This window comes from Protomyctophum parallelum (assembly GCF_964188405.1).
Source record: "Protomyctophum parallelum genome assembly, chromosome: 20".
NCBI lineage: Eukaryota > Metazoa > Chordata > Actinopteri > Myctophiformes > Myctophidae > Protomyctophum > Protomyctophum parallelum.
The window spans coordinates 2,251,517-2,268,149 of NC_139718.1; the positions used below are offsets into that span (position 1 = coordinate 2,251,517).

The 16,633-nt window shown below is 49.2% G+C and overlaps 1 protein-coding gene across 1 annotated transcript in view; it reads right to left on the reverse strand.

Annotated features, from left to right (window-relative positions):
- ralgapa1 (Ral GTPase activating protein catalytic subunit alpha 1) overlaps nt 1-16,633 on the reverse strand; it is a gene marked incomplete at its 3' end in the record, with an annotated part of 71,874 nt that overhangs the window by 14,275 nt on the left and 40,966 nt on the right. Inside the window, exons 15-20 of the mRNA XM_083792746.1 lie at nt 14,389-14,512; nt 9,830-9,976; nt 8,234-8,324; nt 7,096-7,260; nt 550-2,097; nt 55-453 (exon numbers count right to left, since the gene is read on the reverse strand). Of these exons, the coding sequence (XP_083648872.1) occupies nt 55-453; nt 550-2,097; nt 7,096-7,260; nt 8,234-8,324; nt 9,830-9,976; nt 14,389-14,512 (2,474 nt within the window). The remainder of the gene's footprint in view (nt 1-54; nt 454-549; nt 2,098-7,095; nt 7,261-8,233; nt 8,325-9,829; nt 9,977-14,388; nt 14,513-16,633) is intronic.

Consider the following 16,633-nt stretch of genomic DNA (forward strand, 5'->3'; position numbering starts at 1 on the left):
GGTGCTGGGGTGGTGGAGGTGAGCGCTTTCGTTTCGTCGCCGATTGACCCTCACCTGGCGCCGACGCTGCTGCCGCCGCCGGCATCGTCTTGCGTCCAAAGTATCCCAGGACGTGCGAGTAGAGCTCCCGGAGAGACGCGTCCCCGCCCCCAGGCCGCCGCTGGGGGGAGGAGCCCTGGGAGGAGCCGCCGCCAACGCCACCGCTGCCCTGCTGCTGGCCCCTCCCCCCCCGGGGGTGGGGGTGGGGCTTGGAGGAGGAGGAGGAGGAGGAGAGGGCGTGGACCACCGTCTTATAGACGCCGCCCAGCCGGGCCACCTGGTTGTGACGAGACGCGGCGCTGCCGCGAGGCTCCTGGGAGCGCGAGCGCGACGAGCGCGACAGGCGGGCGCGCATATTACCCATAGAGGAGGAGGAGGAGGAGCCTGAGGAGGCGCTCGCCACCGCCGCCGTCTCTGGGGGGCGAACCGAGGCCCCTGGGGGCCCGGAGGATGATGATGATGATGATGAAGGCGCGTCCTGCTGCTGCTCTGCGTCCTTGGTCTCCAGACCAGCGGCGCTCCCAGTCTGCTCGCCTCCGACAGAGGCCAAGAACGCCAGGTCGCCGGACGCTGCTTTCTCTCCGAGCCCGTCGAAACTCCCCGCCCTGACCTTACCTGAGCTCCCTCCGGGCGGCGGGGGGGGCGTGGCCGAGTGGCTGCTGTGCGTGTGGAAGTGGCTGAGGCGGCGCAGCCGCGCCCTCCAGTGGGCCTCCTTGCTCTCCAGGGGGTTGTGGAACTGGACCGAGTCGGTGGAGGGCTGGAAGCTGACGTGGAACGCCCTGACGTGGCGCTTCTTGGGGCGGCCGCGGAGCATCTTGGCGGCCGCGGGCTGCTGTTCCAGGCCCTTCTTGGGGGCCGGGGTCGGGGTCTGCAGGGGTCTCGGCGTTGACTCGGCGCTAGATTCCATCTCGCCGGTGGCGTCTTCTCCGACCTCCTCGGCCCCTTCTTTCTCTACCTCGTCCCCCTCCTCCCCCCCTTCCCCCTCCCCCTCCCCCTGCTCTCCCCCACCCATCCGCTCTTCGGCGCCTCCCTTTCCTCTGTCTCCTATAACGCCCGCTTCTCTCCTGTCTTTCTCGGCGTTGGCCTGTCGCTCCAGCGTGGAGCTGCTCCCCCCCCGGGGCGGGGGTGGCGCCCCCCAGTGGCCGTGCATCTCCAGACACTGGTAGATGCTGCGTTGCTGCTCCGTCTCGCTGTCCTCCCCAGTGGACTCCACGCTGCTCTGACGCAGTGGCGGCGGCGGCTGCTTGCTACTTACCTGTCGGCCATCTTTATCCTCCCGGGCCACCAGTCTGGCCTCGGCGGGCTGCCCCCCCGGCGGGATCGTCCCCGCCTGCGTCTTCACGATGCCCGTCTGTACGGAGGAGGAGGAGACCTGCGGCGTTTCTCCTCCTCCTGTCGCTGCCGCGGTCTCCTCTGCTCTCTCCCCTCCTCTGTTGCTGAGGTACTCCCTGATGGAGGAGAACAGGTCCTCCTCCTCCTCCTCCTCCTCCTCTTCGTCCAGCTCCCCTTCGGGGGAGAAGGTGAAGGCGGAATCCGAGGCCCAGTCGGAGCTGGAGCTCATGGGGGGGCTTTGGGTGCCGAGGCCCACGCCGGGCCACGAGCGGTCGCACGCCGCGCCGTTTTCATCCACGCCCGCGGTGGAGGAGTGGGCGTTGGGGGGAAGATTGGGGGGTTGTGAGGGAGAGGGGGGTGGCTCTGCGAGGCTATTGGCTGTGAGTAAGGAGGAAGTGGTGGAGGTGGTGGTGGTGGTGGGGGTATCAGAGGGGGGCAAGAAGAGGAGGTGGTGGTGTTGGTGGTTTTGGGGGTGGGTTTCTGCACCTTTGACCCGCTCGGCGATGAAGGGCTCCATGACGTCGGACGCGCTGCTGCTCCGCGGGAGCGAGGAGGAGGAGGAGGGGCCGGTGGTGGTGGAGGGGGGAGGGGCCGCGGCATCGCACCGCGGCGGGAACACCTCGGAGCAGGAGGAGGTGGGAGGGGCCTCCTCGCTCTGGGAGGAGTGGCGCAGCCGGGAGGGACGCGTGGAGGTCGTCGTCAGGGTGATGGGCGGGTCCTCCAGGTCTGGTGGTTAGGGGGGGGGGGGGGGGGAGACAGGGGGATAAGGGAGTGAGGTTAGTTAGGTTAAGGGTGTGGTTGAGGAGTTCACACAACGACACACAAACAACAGCACCTAGATGTACTTTAATAAATGCAAAACTAAATATATATATACCGTATATCCTGAATTATTTTTTTTTGCTATTTTTTAACCCATTTAGGCCTGACGTCGAAATTTAAAAAAAGTATTCTGAGGGGCACGGTGGCACAGTTGGTAGTGCTGTCGCCTCACAGCTAGAAGGTCCTGGGTTCGATTCCCGCTCGGGACGCTGTGGGCACTGGCGGCGTGTTCCCTCCTCCACGTCATCAGTGCCGATACCCGAGGCGGGGGTTGGCGAAAGGGCCTTTCTGTGTGGAGTTTGCATGTTCTCCCCGTGTCCCCTAGGGTAGGTACCCTCACATGTTCTCCCCGTGTCCCCTAGGGTAGGTACCCTCACATGTTCTCCCCGTGTCCCCTAGGGTAGGTACCCTCACATGTTCTCCCCGTGTCCCCTAGGGTAGGTACCCTCACCCGCTGCCCCCCCCCCAGGTTGGCAGAGGAAGTGTAGCGCCCAGGATGACATTAGATAATTGGCACTGGGTGAAAAGAAAACTGGGTTACAAAATCGTGGGATAAAAAAAAAAAAAAAAAAAAAAAAAAAGGTCTGAATATATATTCAAAGATTTGTGCCATATTTTCACGTTTTCCAAAAATAGCAGACCTGATCTGCTATTTTTCAATAGCTAAAGTATAACAGAATGCTTAGTTAAAACACCAAAAGGGGCTCCCGTCCAGAATGGGTTAATTGGAATCCTGAAAATTTACATTTTTATTTAATTTCAAATGCCTTTAATTATAGTTATGTTAATTGTTTAACTAAATAGAAATGCATTGGACATTTAAGAAAAGACAATTACATTTTAATACTAGTTACTAATTTTGATGAATTAAAGCGGGTCATGTTTGCATGTTTGGAATTGTAACAGCTGAAATCAATAATATAATCAGTATTCTGATAAAAAGCCTTCAGGCCACATTACGTGAAGGTGTGGGGCCGCATGTGGCCACTGGGGGCCGCCAGTTGCCCATGTACAGTTTATAGCTTGCTGCTTAGCAGAAAAGGAAATAAAAAAATAAAATGTAAAGACATTTAAAAATATATGTTTGTGAACGGAAATGGCAGCTTCCTTACTGGGATTTTGTGAGGTGTAGTTCCAGACTCTATATAACATTCAGGAGGTGTAGTTCCAGACTCTATATAGCATTCAGGATGTGTAGTTCCAGACTCTATATAGCATTCAGGAGGTGTAGTTCCAGACTCTATATAACATTCAGGAGGTGTAGTTCCAGACTCTATATAGCATTCAGGAGGTGTAGTTCCAGACTCTATATAACATTCAGGAGGTGTAGTTCCAGACTCTATATAACATTCAGGAGGTGTAGTTCCAGACTCTATATAGCATTCAGGAGGTGTAGTTCCAGACTCTATATAGCATTCAGGAGGTGTAGTTCCAGACTCTATATAACATTCAGGAGGTGTAGTTCCAGACTCTATATAACATTCAGGTGTAGTTCCAGACACACGGCACAAAGTGAACCAAAAAAATGCACACGTGAAAAAAAGACACAAGCCGGTTCGAATGAGGCCAAAGTGAACGCCGTAAGCAAAACGGCAATGATTCTGCTATACAACTTATAACAAAGAGTGGGTGGTAGTCCATTTTAGACAAGCAGGTAACAGAAGGGAGGGAGGGAGGGACAACCGACAAGGTTCAGAAGGATAAGAAGAATTTAATATGTGGAATGAAGCAGAAGAAAACCTACGTTTTTAAGATACATGTTCAGGACATGCAGAGTGACAGACAGACACTGATGGATTTCACTACCACGTTGGAAAGAAAACACACCAGAAGACAATCAGAAACAAAAATACGAGGGAGAGAGTGAAGGCCTATTCATAGTCTGGATTTTCGGTGGTGAGGTGACCACCGCTCCGGTGGTGAGGTGACCACCGCTCCGGTGGTGAGGTGACCACCGCTCCGGTGGTGAGGTGACCACCGCTCCGGTGGTGAGCTGACCACCGGAGCTGAAATAACGCTGAGCGGTGGTGAGTAAAAACAGAGAGAAGGGCTGGAGCGGTGGCGGTGGTTTGCTCTTCACCGCGGCTTGTGACGTCATGTTGTAGTTCGGTGGTCACCTCAGTGATGTCATGTTGTAGTTCGGTGATCACCTAACCACTGAAAATCCAGACTATGTATGAGCCTTGAGAAGGACAAGGCAGGCAGGCAGGCAGGCAGGCAGGCAGGCAGACAGGCAGGCATGCAGACAGGCAGGCAGACAGACAGGCAGGCAGACAGGCAGGCAGACAGGCAGTGTGTATACCTGCCAGCTGGTCGGCTAGGGGGGGCAGTAAGGGGTGGTGGTGGAGGTGGTGGTGGTGAACAGGAAGAGGAGGAGCCAGAGCGGGAGCGCTCTTAGCGCTGCGGATAAAGGCAGAGGACAGCAAAGAGTCTCCCGTAGAGCAGCTACGTAGGGCTGGGGGGGCCACGGGGGGGCCACGGGGGGGCCATGGGGGGGCCACGAGGGGCCACGAGGGGGCCACAAGAGGACAGGGACAGACAGAGAGAGAGAGGAGGAAAAGAGGGTCGGACAGAGTGGGAAAAGTGAAGGAAGAGAGGGGACAGAGGACAGAGAAAGGGCAGAGAGGACAGAGAAAGGGCAGAGAGGACAGAGAAAGGGCAGAGAGGACAGAGAAAGGGCAGAGAGGACAGAGAAAGGGCAGAGAGGACAGAGAAAGGGCAGAGAGGACAGAGAAAGGGCAGAGAGGACAGAGAAAAGGACAGAGAGGACAGGGTACGGGGGAAACAAAGGAGACATGTTAGAGACAAAGGGGACAGCGGTGTCAGGACGAGAAGAGGTCGAGAGATAAAGACAGGGAAAGGAAGACACAGGAGAGAGAGAGAGAGAGAGAGAGAGAGAGAGAGAAGGTTTAACAAGGTTTAGAATTAAAGAAAACATCGTTCTAATCGACACAGGAGAGCGACGGAGGGCTTGAGAGAGGAGGAGGACGGAGGGAAAAGAGAAGAAGGGATCGGAGGTGGTACAAAGGACGGGTGGACATCGCGGAGGGAGAGAGAGAGGGTTAACAGGGTCAGGCTTGGAAGAGAAGAGCAGAGAAAAGAGACTAATATAGTGACATCTTGGCCAGCGGTACGGCTTCAGTTCTCCTCGCCGGTAAAAACAGCGACAGTTATGACACCTTCACCCAGAATAAGCAGCCAGGTGATGCTGATGGCTGTCTTATTATGCCCTTTCACACTGAATGTGGGTTTGCACGATGCACTTTGCACTGTGCTCGCCACCGAGAAGTGGAGTTGTAGTTAAAACTAAAGCACAACCTGTCACGTAAGAAGGTTAGGCTCGGAAACCCAGACGTTTTTATTTCCAGGGAGGAAAAAAAAAGTCTGGGAACCGAGTCCACTTCAATACGGCATAGAGTAGTCTGGGTCCGACTAGTCCACTTCAATACGGCATAGAGTAGTCTGGGTCCGACTAGTCCACTTCAATACGGCATAGAGTAGTCTGGGTCCGACTAGTCCACTTCAATACGGCATAGAGTAGTCTGGGTCCGACTAGTCCACTTCAATACGGCATAGAGTAGTCTGGGTCCGACTAGTCCACTTCAATACGGCATAGAGTAGTCTGGGTCCGACTAGTCCACTTCAATACGGCATAGAGTAGTCTGGGTCAGACTAGTCCACTTCAATACGGCATAGAGCAGCGCAAACGTCGACCACTCTCTCTCTGCTGATTTCTGATCGTCTGCACCTTTGTTAAATTGACGCACACATGTACATGTACACAAACACACACACACACACACACACACACACACTCTCTCTCTCTCTGTCACTCTAATTAATTAGTCTCACGTCGCGCGGCTGCGTCTAGATTCTCCCGGCGGATCCTGCCGGGAGCTGCCTATGCCATAGAAAGCACATAGGTGGACCCCAGGCTACCTGTAGGGTTAGGGACCATAGGTGGACCCCAGGCTACCTGTAGGGTTAGGGTCCATAGGTGGACCCCAGGCTACCTGTAGGGTTAGGGTCCATGGGTGGACCCCAGGCTACCTGTAGGGTTAGGGACCATAGGTGGACCCCAGGCTACCTGTAGGGTTAGGGTCCATAGGTGGACCCCAGGCTACCTGTAGGGTTAGGGTCCATAGGTGGACCCCAGGCTACCTGTAGGGTTAGGGTCCATGGGTGGACCCCAGGCTACCTGTAGGGTTAGGGTCCATGGGTGGACCCCAGGCTACCTGTAGGGTTAGGGTCCATGGGTGGACCCCAGGCTACCTGTAGGGTTAGGGACCATAGGTGGACCCCAGGCTACCTGTAGGGTTAGGGACCATAGGTGGACCCCAGGCTACCTGTAGGGTTAGGGACCATAGGTGGACCCCAGGCTATGTAGAAAGTAAACACACCTGTCATGTCATGTCTGCTCGAGTACGAATGTGTCTCCTCGGCTCTGCCCGACTAATTAGTGCAGATGTCCCGACACTGTATCGTTATCGGCCCTTATTTGGTCATATCGGTATCGATAGAATATGCCAGTCTTTCGCTTCTGCGACGTGAAGGGAAACATGTGTGTGTACTCAGTACTGTAGTACAATTTCAATCAAAACATTTTCACTAACGGAGACTTCTGAGCTGAGCGACATCGTGTTGTGGCGACAGTTTGACACTAGACCACCCTCCCCCATAAACACACACACACACACACACACACACATACACGTGCACTGCGCCTAGGTTTCTCTACAGCAGGGGAAGTGGCTGTAAACGGCACAAAACTGCCCACACACACACCCACACAAAATGTTCCTCTATGGCAGGGGAAGTAGTTGTAAGGGCACAACGCACACACACACACACACACACACACACACACACACACACACACACACAGACGCGCGGTGGGCTCACCGACGGTCTTCTGGCGCACCATGCAGCGGGCCTTCTCGATGCCCGGGGAGCCGGCCGTGGTGGCGCTGCGCTGCCTCATGGGCACCGCCTGGCCCGGCTGGTCCCGGCTCCACCCCTTGGAGAAGGACCGGTCCACGGCCGGGCGCTGGCCCTCTGACCCCATACCTGGAGGAGAACATCAATAAGAAGCAACTGAAAAACACCTTGTTTCAATGGTAGTGGATGGAGAGAGAGGGGATGTTTGTCCAACCCACGAAATGACAACCAACGGGTGCAAAGAGGGGCACAACCATGGGCGGGACTTGACAAAGGGTGAATTGTGTTCGTACTAGGGCATTAACATAAACATCGATTAGTCGACTAGTCGACTAGCAAGACGGTAGTCGACACTGTAAATAAACAGTGGGGACAACTACAGTGTGTAAATACTTTTACCATTGGTGAGTTTATTACTGTAGTTTGTTCAACAAGTTAGATTGGAGACGTGTCGTCCGGTACAGTAAAGTATAGCAGGAGTTCCTCCTCACTCTGCCCAATATTATCCAGTCTGGTGACAAAAACGTGCTCATTCTATCTCAATGGGATAGTTCCAATGTTTGGATCTATAGCCATAGGTACCCGCTTTGAGGTGAGATCAAAGTGTGTCGCCACTCTCTTAGTTCTATTCCACTCGGCCTGCATTCACCGGCTCTGTTTTGCAGTTAGTCCTTCACTCGCTGGCTGTTTCAGAACACGATGTTTTAATGCTTGATTGGATGGAAAAAATATCATATTTTACCGCCGACTAATCGACTATAAATCGATTTTAGTAGTCGAGTCGACTATCAAAAATGACGTTTGGTTAATGCCCTAGTTCGTATAGACGGCCGACGAAGCCACATGCGTCACGGACGGTGGATTAAAACCTTTTTAGCCTAGGAGTCGATGGACGCGCTGATGGGGCGCTCGTTTTACAACACCGGCGATAAAACAAGCACCCCCATCAGCGGACCCATGTTTACAATCAGAGAGTGTACAAACGGGGTCTATTTGGGACGCTCGTGTGTGTGCGTGTGCGTGGTGTGTGTGTGTGTGTGTGTTTGGTGTGTGGTGTGTGTGTGTGTGTGTGTGTGTGTGTGTGTGTGTGTGTGGTCCAGACCTTTTCCTTTGTGCTTCTTCTGTTTCTGTTCACTCAGTTTGTCCAGAGGCAGCTCGTTGAGGTCCACACTGTACAGGTTCCTGGCCAGAACCTACAACACACACACACACACACACACACACACACACACACACACACACACACACACACACACACACACACACACACACACACACACACACACACACACACACACACACACACACACACACACACACACACACACACACACACAATTGCTGTCTGTCATGGCCGTACCTTTGTTGCAGAGCTACATGATAATGGCATTAACCCATTCTGACCTGAGATCAGATTCATACGAGGTTTCCGCCGGACACACACTGGTCTGATGAACCCATTCTGACCTGAGATCAGATTATAAAAAATGTCAGTCGCTCTTCGATTTTTCTAAAATAGCAGACCTACAAGCTCGTATCGCGCCACTCGGTGGCGCGATATGAGCTTGTAGATCTGCTATTTTTCAATAGCTAAAGCATAACATGATGCTGACACCAAAATGGGTGCCCGGTCAGAATGGGTTAAATAAATGATTACATTTTGACACCATACGATCAGTAGGTCCTTTCAGAGATAGCAGACCTACAGCCTCGTAGCACGGCACTCAGTGGTCCTTGAGAAAACTGTCAGGATTTAGAAGACATTTGTAGAATCGTCCTCACGTGAAAATGGGTTAAGAGTAGGGATGTCAGTAACGGATCATTTCCCAGCCGGTTGGCCGATAGGATTAACCGGGTCATTAACGGATAGTGGTTGATTTTTTATTTTTATTTTTAATAGGCTACCCCAAATGTACAATGCATGTATAGGCTACATAATTAAAGTTGGTAGACGAATGGTATACATTTATTCATGCTCCTTTTTAAAAGACAAACAAAAAAAGCAACGTTTAACAATATAAATAAATTGTTGTAGGCTTAATCATCAATAAACAACGCATCGCATCTGAATGATGCATCTGCGCGTCTACAGTACAGAGGTCCGCCGGTTCTAGTCCAAAACATCCAGTCCAGATCTGAGCAACCTATACCTATAAAGCCACTGGACGCATGGGCTAAGCCTTTTTTATTATTATTAAGGACGATCAGCATGCATGTCACCGTGTTCTGTTTGTTGACTTTTCGCTGACGAGAAAACCCTCAAACATGGATAGCACATGGCTAACTTGATAGCCGTAAGCCGTGCCAGTGTGGGGACTGTAAACGTTCTCCCTCCAGGCCAAATGGCCAATAATGGATTTAATAATGTAGGTCTCTGCATTGATACGGTCAACATGTGTTAATCTCGTCTTGCTGTCAGCCTGTCACTCGCTTACATTTTGACTACCGCAAAGCTACCGTTGTAGGCTTGTAGCCAACTAGCCATTGAAGCACAACAGAGAACTTTGGGACATTGAGGGGGCAGAAAACAGCGCCCGAGCAGCGCTGTTCATGCAGCCTGGAGTGTGACAAGCTGGGCGGCGCAAATAGCAATTTTAGGCATGTGTGCAACATGACAACTGTTTTAAATTATTGTACAGTGACAACTACAGTCTCTGTAAGGGTTAACCCCTGACATCCCTAGTTGAGAGTGTTATACCTTGGTGAGGGTCTCCATGGTGTAGGACCACTCGGTGACCAGCTCGTCCCAGCAGGTCAGAGAGGACAGGACAGACAGCAGGTCGTCCCACAGCTCTCTGCTGATGTAGACGTTCAGGTTCCCCTTGATCCAGGCCACGATCAGCGTCTGGGACACACCACGCCCCCGGGGAGATGTTCAGAGGGACAGACAGAGACATCCAGAGAGACAGACAGAGACATTCAGAGAGACAGACAGACAGAGACATTCAGAGAGACAGACAGAGACATTCAGAGAGACAGACAGAGACATTCAGAGAGACAGACAGAGACATCCAGAGAGACAGACAGAGACATCCAGAGAGACAGACAGAGACATCCAGAGAGACAGACAGAGGGACAGACAGAGAGACAGACAGAGACATTCAGAGAGACAGACAGAGGGACAGACAGAGAGACAGACAGAGACATTCAGAGAGACAGACAGAGACATTCAGAGAGACACACCACGCCCCCGGGGAGACAGACAGAGAGACACACCACGCCCCGGGGAGACAGACAGAGGGACAGACAGAGGGACAGACAGAGACATTCAGAGAGACAGACAGAGAGACACCCACGGAGAGAATCATAGCTTCAAATTGACATATTGGTTGTTCAGTTTGACCCACCAGTTTTGGAGATATGGCTTATAGAGAAAACAGCGAGTTGAGAAAACAGGCTTGAAAGGTTCACTTCTGTAGCTACATGTTTAAGCATTTATTTCATATTTACATGTCTTCTGTGGACTCCAACATTACAAATAGCTACATGTTTAAGCATTTATTTCATATTTACATGTCTTCTGTGGTCTCTAACATTACACCTATAGCTACATGTTTAAGCATTTATTTCATATTTACATGTCTTCTGTGGACTCTAACGTTACACCTATAGCTACATGTTTAAGCATTTATTTCATATTTACATGTCTTCTGTGGTCTCTAACATTACACCTATAGCTACATGTTTAAGCATCTATTTCATATTTACATGTCTTCTGTGGACTCTAACGTTACACCTATAGCTACATGTTTAAGCATTTATTTCATATTTACATGTCTTCTGTGGTCTCTAACATTACACCTATAGCTACATGTTTAAGCATTTATTTCATATTTACATGTCTTCTGTGGACTCTAACATTACACCTAGCTACATGTTTAAGCATTTATTTAATATTTGCATGTCTTCTGTGGTCTCTAACATTACACCTAGCTACATGTTTAAGCATTTATTTCATATTTACATGTCTTCTGTGGTCTCTAACATTACAACTAGCTACATGTTTAAGCATTTATTTCATATTTACATGTCTGCTGTGGTCTCTAACATTACAACTAGCTACATGTTTAATCATTTATTTCATATTTACATGTCTTCTGTGGTCTCTAACATTACACCTGGCTACATGCTTAAGCATTTATTTCATATTTACATGTCTTCTGTGGACTCTAACATTACACCTATAGCTACATGTTTAAGCATTTATTTCATATTTACATGTCTTCTGTGGACTCTAACATTACACCTATAGCTACATGTTTAAGCATTTATTTCATATTTACATGTCTTCTGTGGACTCTAACATTACACCTATAGCTACATGTTTAAGCATTTATTTCATATTTACATGTCTTCTGTGGTCTCTAACATTACACCTATAGCTACATGTTTAAGCATTTATTTCATATTTACATGTCTTCTGTGGTCTCTAACATTACACCTAGCTACATGTTTAAGCATTTATTTCATATTTACATGTCTTCTGTGGTCTCTAACATTACACCTATAGCTACATGTTTAAGCATTTATTTCATATTTACATGTCTTCTGTGGTCTCTAACATTACAACTAGCTACATGTTTAAGCATTTATTTCATATTTACATGTCTTCTGTGGTCTCTAACATTACACCTATAGCTACATGTTTAAGCATTTATTTCATATTTACATGTCTTCTGTGGTCTCTAACATTACACCTACTGTAGCTACATGTTTAAGCATTTATTTCATATTTACATGTCTTCTGTGGACTCTAACATTACACCTATAGCTACATGTTTAAGCATTTAATTCATATTTACATGTCTTCTGTGGTCTCTAACATTACACCTAGCTACATGTTTAAGCATTTATTTCATATTTACATGTCTTCTGTGGTCTCTAACATTACACCTAGCTACATGTTTAAGCATTTATTTCATATTTACATGTCTTCTGTGGTCTCTAACATTACACATATAGCTACATGTTTAAGCATTTATTTCATATTTACATGTCTTCTGTGGTCTCTAACATTACACCTAGCTACATGTTTAAGCATTTATTTAATATTTACATGTCTTCTGTGGTCTCCAACATTACACCTATAGCTACATGTTTAAGCATTTATTTCATATTTACATGTCTTCTGTGGTCTCTAACATTACACCTATAGCTACATGTTTAAGCATTTATTTCATATTTACATGTCTTCTGTGGACTCTAACATTACACCTAGCTACATGTTTAAGCATTTATTTCATATTTACATGTCTTCTGTGGTCTCTAACATTACACCTATAGCTACATGTTTAAGCATTTATTTCATATTTACATGTCTTCTGTGGTCTCTAACATTACACCTATAGCTACATGTTTAAGCATTTATTTCATATTTACATGTCTTCTGTGGTCTCTAACATGACACAATAAATCTCATCAAATGTTGTGGTCTGCAAGCATAAATCTCATCTAATACATGGAACGACCTCCACAAGACATTCAAATGGACCACATTGGTACCTCTTGCATCGTTTTAAAACCTTGGTGAGCATACAGACTACGTAACAGTTTTTAGATCATTTTGAAATTAGTTTGAGCTTTTATTTGAAATTAGTTTTAGCTTTTTATTTGTAAACCTATGTAATTTCACATGTATTGTATTGTATTGTATTTTGTTTTTATTTTCCTCATCTTCTGATGTATTGTGATGTATTTCTATGATATTCTATTACTCAACGAAACTGAAAATGAGGTTGATTACTTGATTGATTACTTGATTCCAAGAATAAATAAATCTTGAATGATTTTTTTGGGGCAGCGGTCGCCCCTTGTTACCGAAAGGTTGCCGGTTCGATTCCCCAGACGGGCAGGAGAAAATCTGGGTGGGGAAGTGATTGGTCATCACTCACCCAACACCACCGCTGAAGTGCCCTTGAGCAACAAGGCACTGAACCCCCAACTGCTCCAGTGGAGCTGCTCAGTGGCCGACAGTATGGAGCGTCGCAGTCCCTCCCCCTTTCAGAACGACGAGTGGCCCAGGAAATGATTCTCCATTCATTTTCTCCATAGGCTTTTCAAAAAGTATTTATTTAACCCATTCTGACCCGAGATCAGATTCATGCGAGGTTTCCGCCGGACACACACTGGTCTGATGAACCCATTCTGACCTGAGATCAGATTCTAGAAATGTCAGTCGTTCTTCGATTTTTCAAAAATAGCAGACCTACAAGCTCGTATCGCGCCACTCGGTGGCGCGATATGAGCTTGTAGATCTGCTATTTTTCAATAGCTAAAGCATAACATGATGCTGACACCAAAATGGGTGCCCGTTCAGAATGGGTTAAAGTATTTATTTAAAGACGGTTATGCCGCGGAAAACAAAGCCAACTCGGATCGTGACAAATCATGACAATAATTACAATTTTTTTTGGCCGATCAAATAATTAGTAAGAAGAAAAACAAAACAAATAGTGTTGTCTCCTGCCTTTATTTTCTTCTTTCAAATTATTTGATCGGCACAAAATATTTTGTTTGTTGTCATGATTTGTCACGATCCGAGTTGGCTTTGTCCGCGGCGTAACCGTCTTTATATAAATACATACTTTAAGAAAAGCCTATGGAGAAAATGAATGGAGAATCTTTTCCTGGGCCACTCGTCGTTCTGAAAGGGGGCGGGACTGCAACGCTCTATAAGACTGAGGTTGTGCTGGTCAGCTCACAGGTTTTAATGTGTGTCTGTGTGTTTCTATGTGCAGGGCGTTGCTGAACTAACCTGACGCTGCCAGATCCAAGAAGCTTGCTACACAAATTTGTTTCACAGCTTATTGGGATCTGGGATCGCGGAAGCAAATTCGATGACGGGGCTGTTCCTTTTTTTCAAGATACTTGGTAGATGATTGGATGGGACCGTCTGTCTATCACCGTGTGGGCGTGCAAACACAACCAATCATATTGACGTGTCTATATAGCTTCACGTCCGGTTTCGCACATATCCCGCCCTTAGCTCACGCTGATTGGTTCGGTACGGAACGGATTTTTGTCAGCTCAACTCCCTGAGAGATCCCAGATGAAGGCTGTGTTGGGGAACATGGTTACCCAATACCGCCCTCATCTGGCAGCGTCAGGTTATTGCTGAACATGAGCACTTGTAATCAGATACTTCCCCTGGTTCCAATGCCCCCGAAGGACATAATGGACCTTGAGGGTCAGAGCGTGGCAAAGCGCTGCCTCTGCTCTACCTGGAAGACGGGCCCAGACATGGTGCTGGTTCTTTACCTGGAAGACGGGCCCGGCCAGACGCCCAGACATGGTGTTGGTCTTCTTTCCGGGCGGCATGATGGAGGGAGGTCTCTTCATCACAGCCTCCGTCACCCTGAGCAGAACCAGCAGGATCTGTTCCCTGGAGAGAGCAGAGCACATAGGATGGGTCAGAACCAGGATCTGTTCCCTGGAGAGAGCAGAGAAAACAGGGTCACTGAGCAGAACCAGGATCTGTTCCCTACAGAGCAGAGCACATAGGATGGGTCAGAACCAGGATCTGTTCCCTACAGAGAGCAGAGCAGATAGGATGGGTCAGAACCAGGATCTGTTCCCTACAGAGAGCAGAGCACATAGGATGGGTCAGAACCAGGATCTGTTCCCTACAGAGAGCAGAGCACATAGGATGGGTCAGAACCAGGATCTGTTCCCTACAGAGAGCAGAGCACATAGGATGGGTCAGAACCAGGATCTGTTCCCTACAGAGAGCAGAGCACATAGGATGGGTCAGAACCAGGATCTGTTCCCTACAGAGCAGAGCACATAGGATGGGTCAGAACCAGGATCTGTTCCCTACAGAGCAGAGCACATAGGATGGGTCAGAACCAGGATCTGTTCCCTACAGAGCAGAGCACATAGGATGGGTCAGAACCAGGATCTGTTCCCTACAGAGCAGAGCACATAGGATGGGTCAGAACCAGGATCTGTTCCCTACAGAGAGCAGAGCACATAGGATGGGTCAGAACCAGGATCTGTTCCCTACAGAGCAGAGCACATAGGATGGGTCAGAACCAGGATCTGTTCCCTACAGAGAGCAGAGCACATAGGATGGGTCAGAACCAGGATCTGTTCCCTACAGAGCAGAGCACATAGGATGGGTCAGAACCAGGATCTGTTCCCTACAGAGAGCAGAGCACATAGGATGGGTCAGAACCAGGATCTGTTCCCTACAGAGAGCAGAGCACATAGGATGGGTCAGAACCAGGATCTGTTCCCTACAGAGCAGAGCACATAGGATGGGTCAGAACCAGGATCTGTTCCCTACAGAGCAGAGCACATAGGATGGGTCAGAACCAGGATCTGTTCCCTACAGAGCAGAGCACATAGGATGGGTCAGAACCAGGATCTGTTCCCTACAGAGAGCAGAGCACATAGGATGGGTCAGAACCAGGATCTGTTCCCTACACAGAGCAGAGCACATAGGATGGGTCAGAACCAGGATCTGTTCCCTACAGAGAGCAGAGCACATAGGATGGGTCAGAACCAGGATCTGTTCCCTACAGAGAGCAGAGCACATAGGATGGGTCAGAACCAGGATCTGTTCCCTACAGAGCAGAGCACATAGGATGGGTCAGAACCAGGATCTGTTCCCTACAGAGAGCAGAGCACATAGGATGGGTCAGAACCAGGATCTGTTCCCTACACAGAGCAGAGCACATAGGATGGGTCAGAACCAGGATCTGTTCCCTACAGAGCAGAGCACATAGGATGGGTCAGAACCAGGATCTGTTCCCTACAGAGCAGAGCACATAGGATGGGTCAGAACCAGGATCTGTTCCCTACAGAGAGCAGAGCACATAGGATGGGTCAGAACCAGGATCTGTTCCCTACAGAGCAGAGCACATAGGATGGGTCAGAACAAGCAGGATCTGTTCCCTACAGAGAGCAGAGCACATAGGATGGGTCAGAACCAGGATCTGTTCTCTACAGAGCAGAGCACATAGGATGGGTCAGAACCAGGATCTGTTCCCTACAGAGCAGAGCACATAGGATGGGTCAGAACAAGCAGGATCTGTTCCCTACAGAGCAGAGCACATAGGATGGGTCAGAACCAGGATCTGTTCCCTACAGAGAGCAGAGCACATAGGATGGGTCAGAACCAGGATCTGTTCCCTACAGAGAGCAGAGCACATAGGATGGGTCAGAACCAGGATCTGTTCCCTACAGAGAGCAGAGCACATAGGATGGGTCAGAACCAGGATCTGTTCCCTACAGAGCAGAGCACATAGGATGGGTCAGAACCAGGATCTGTTCCCTACAGAGCAGAGCACATAGGATGGGTCAGAACCAGGATCTGTTCCCTACAGAGAGCAGAGCACATAGGATGGGTCAGAACCAGGATCTGTTCCCTACAGAGAGCAGAGCACATAGGATGGGTCAGAACCAGGATCTGTTCTCTACAGAGCAGAGCACATAGGATGGGTCAGAACCAGGATCTGTTCCCTGGAGAGAGCAGAGCACATAGGATGGGTCAGAACCAGGA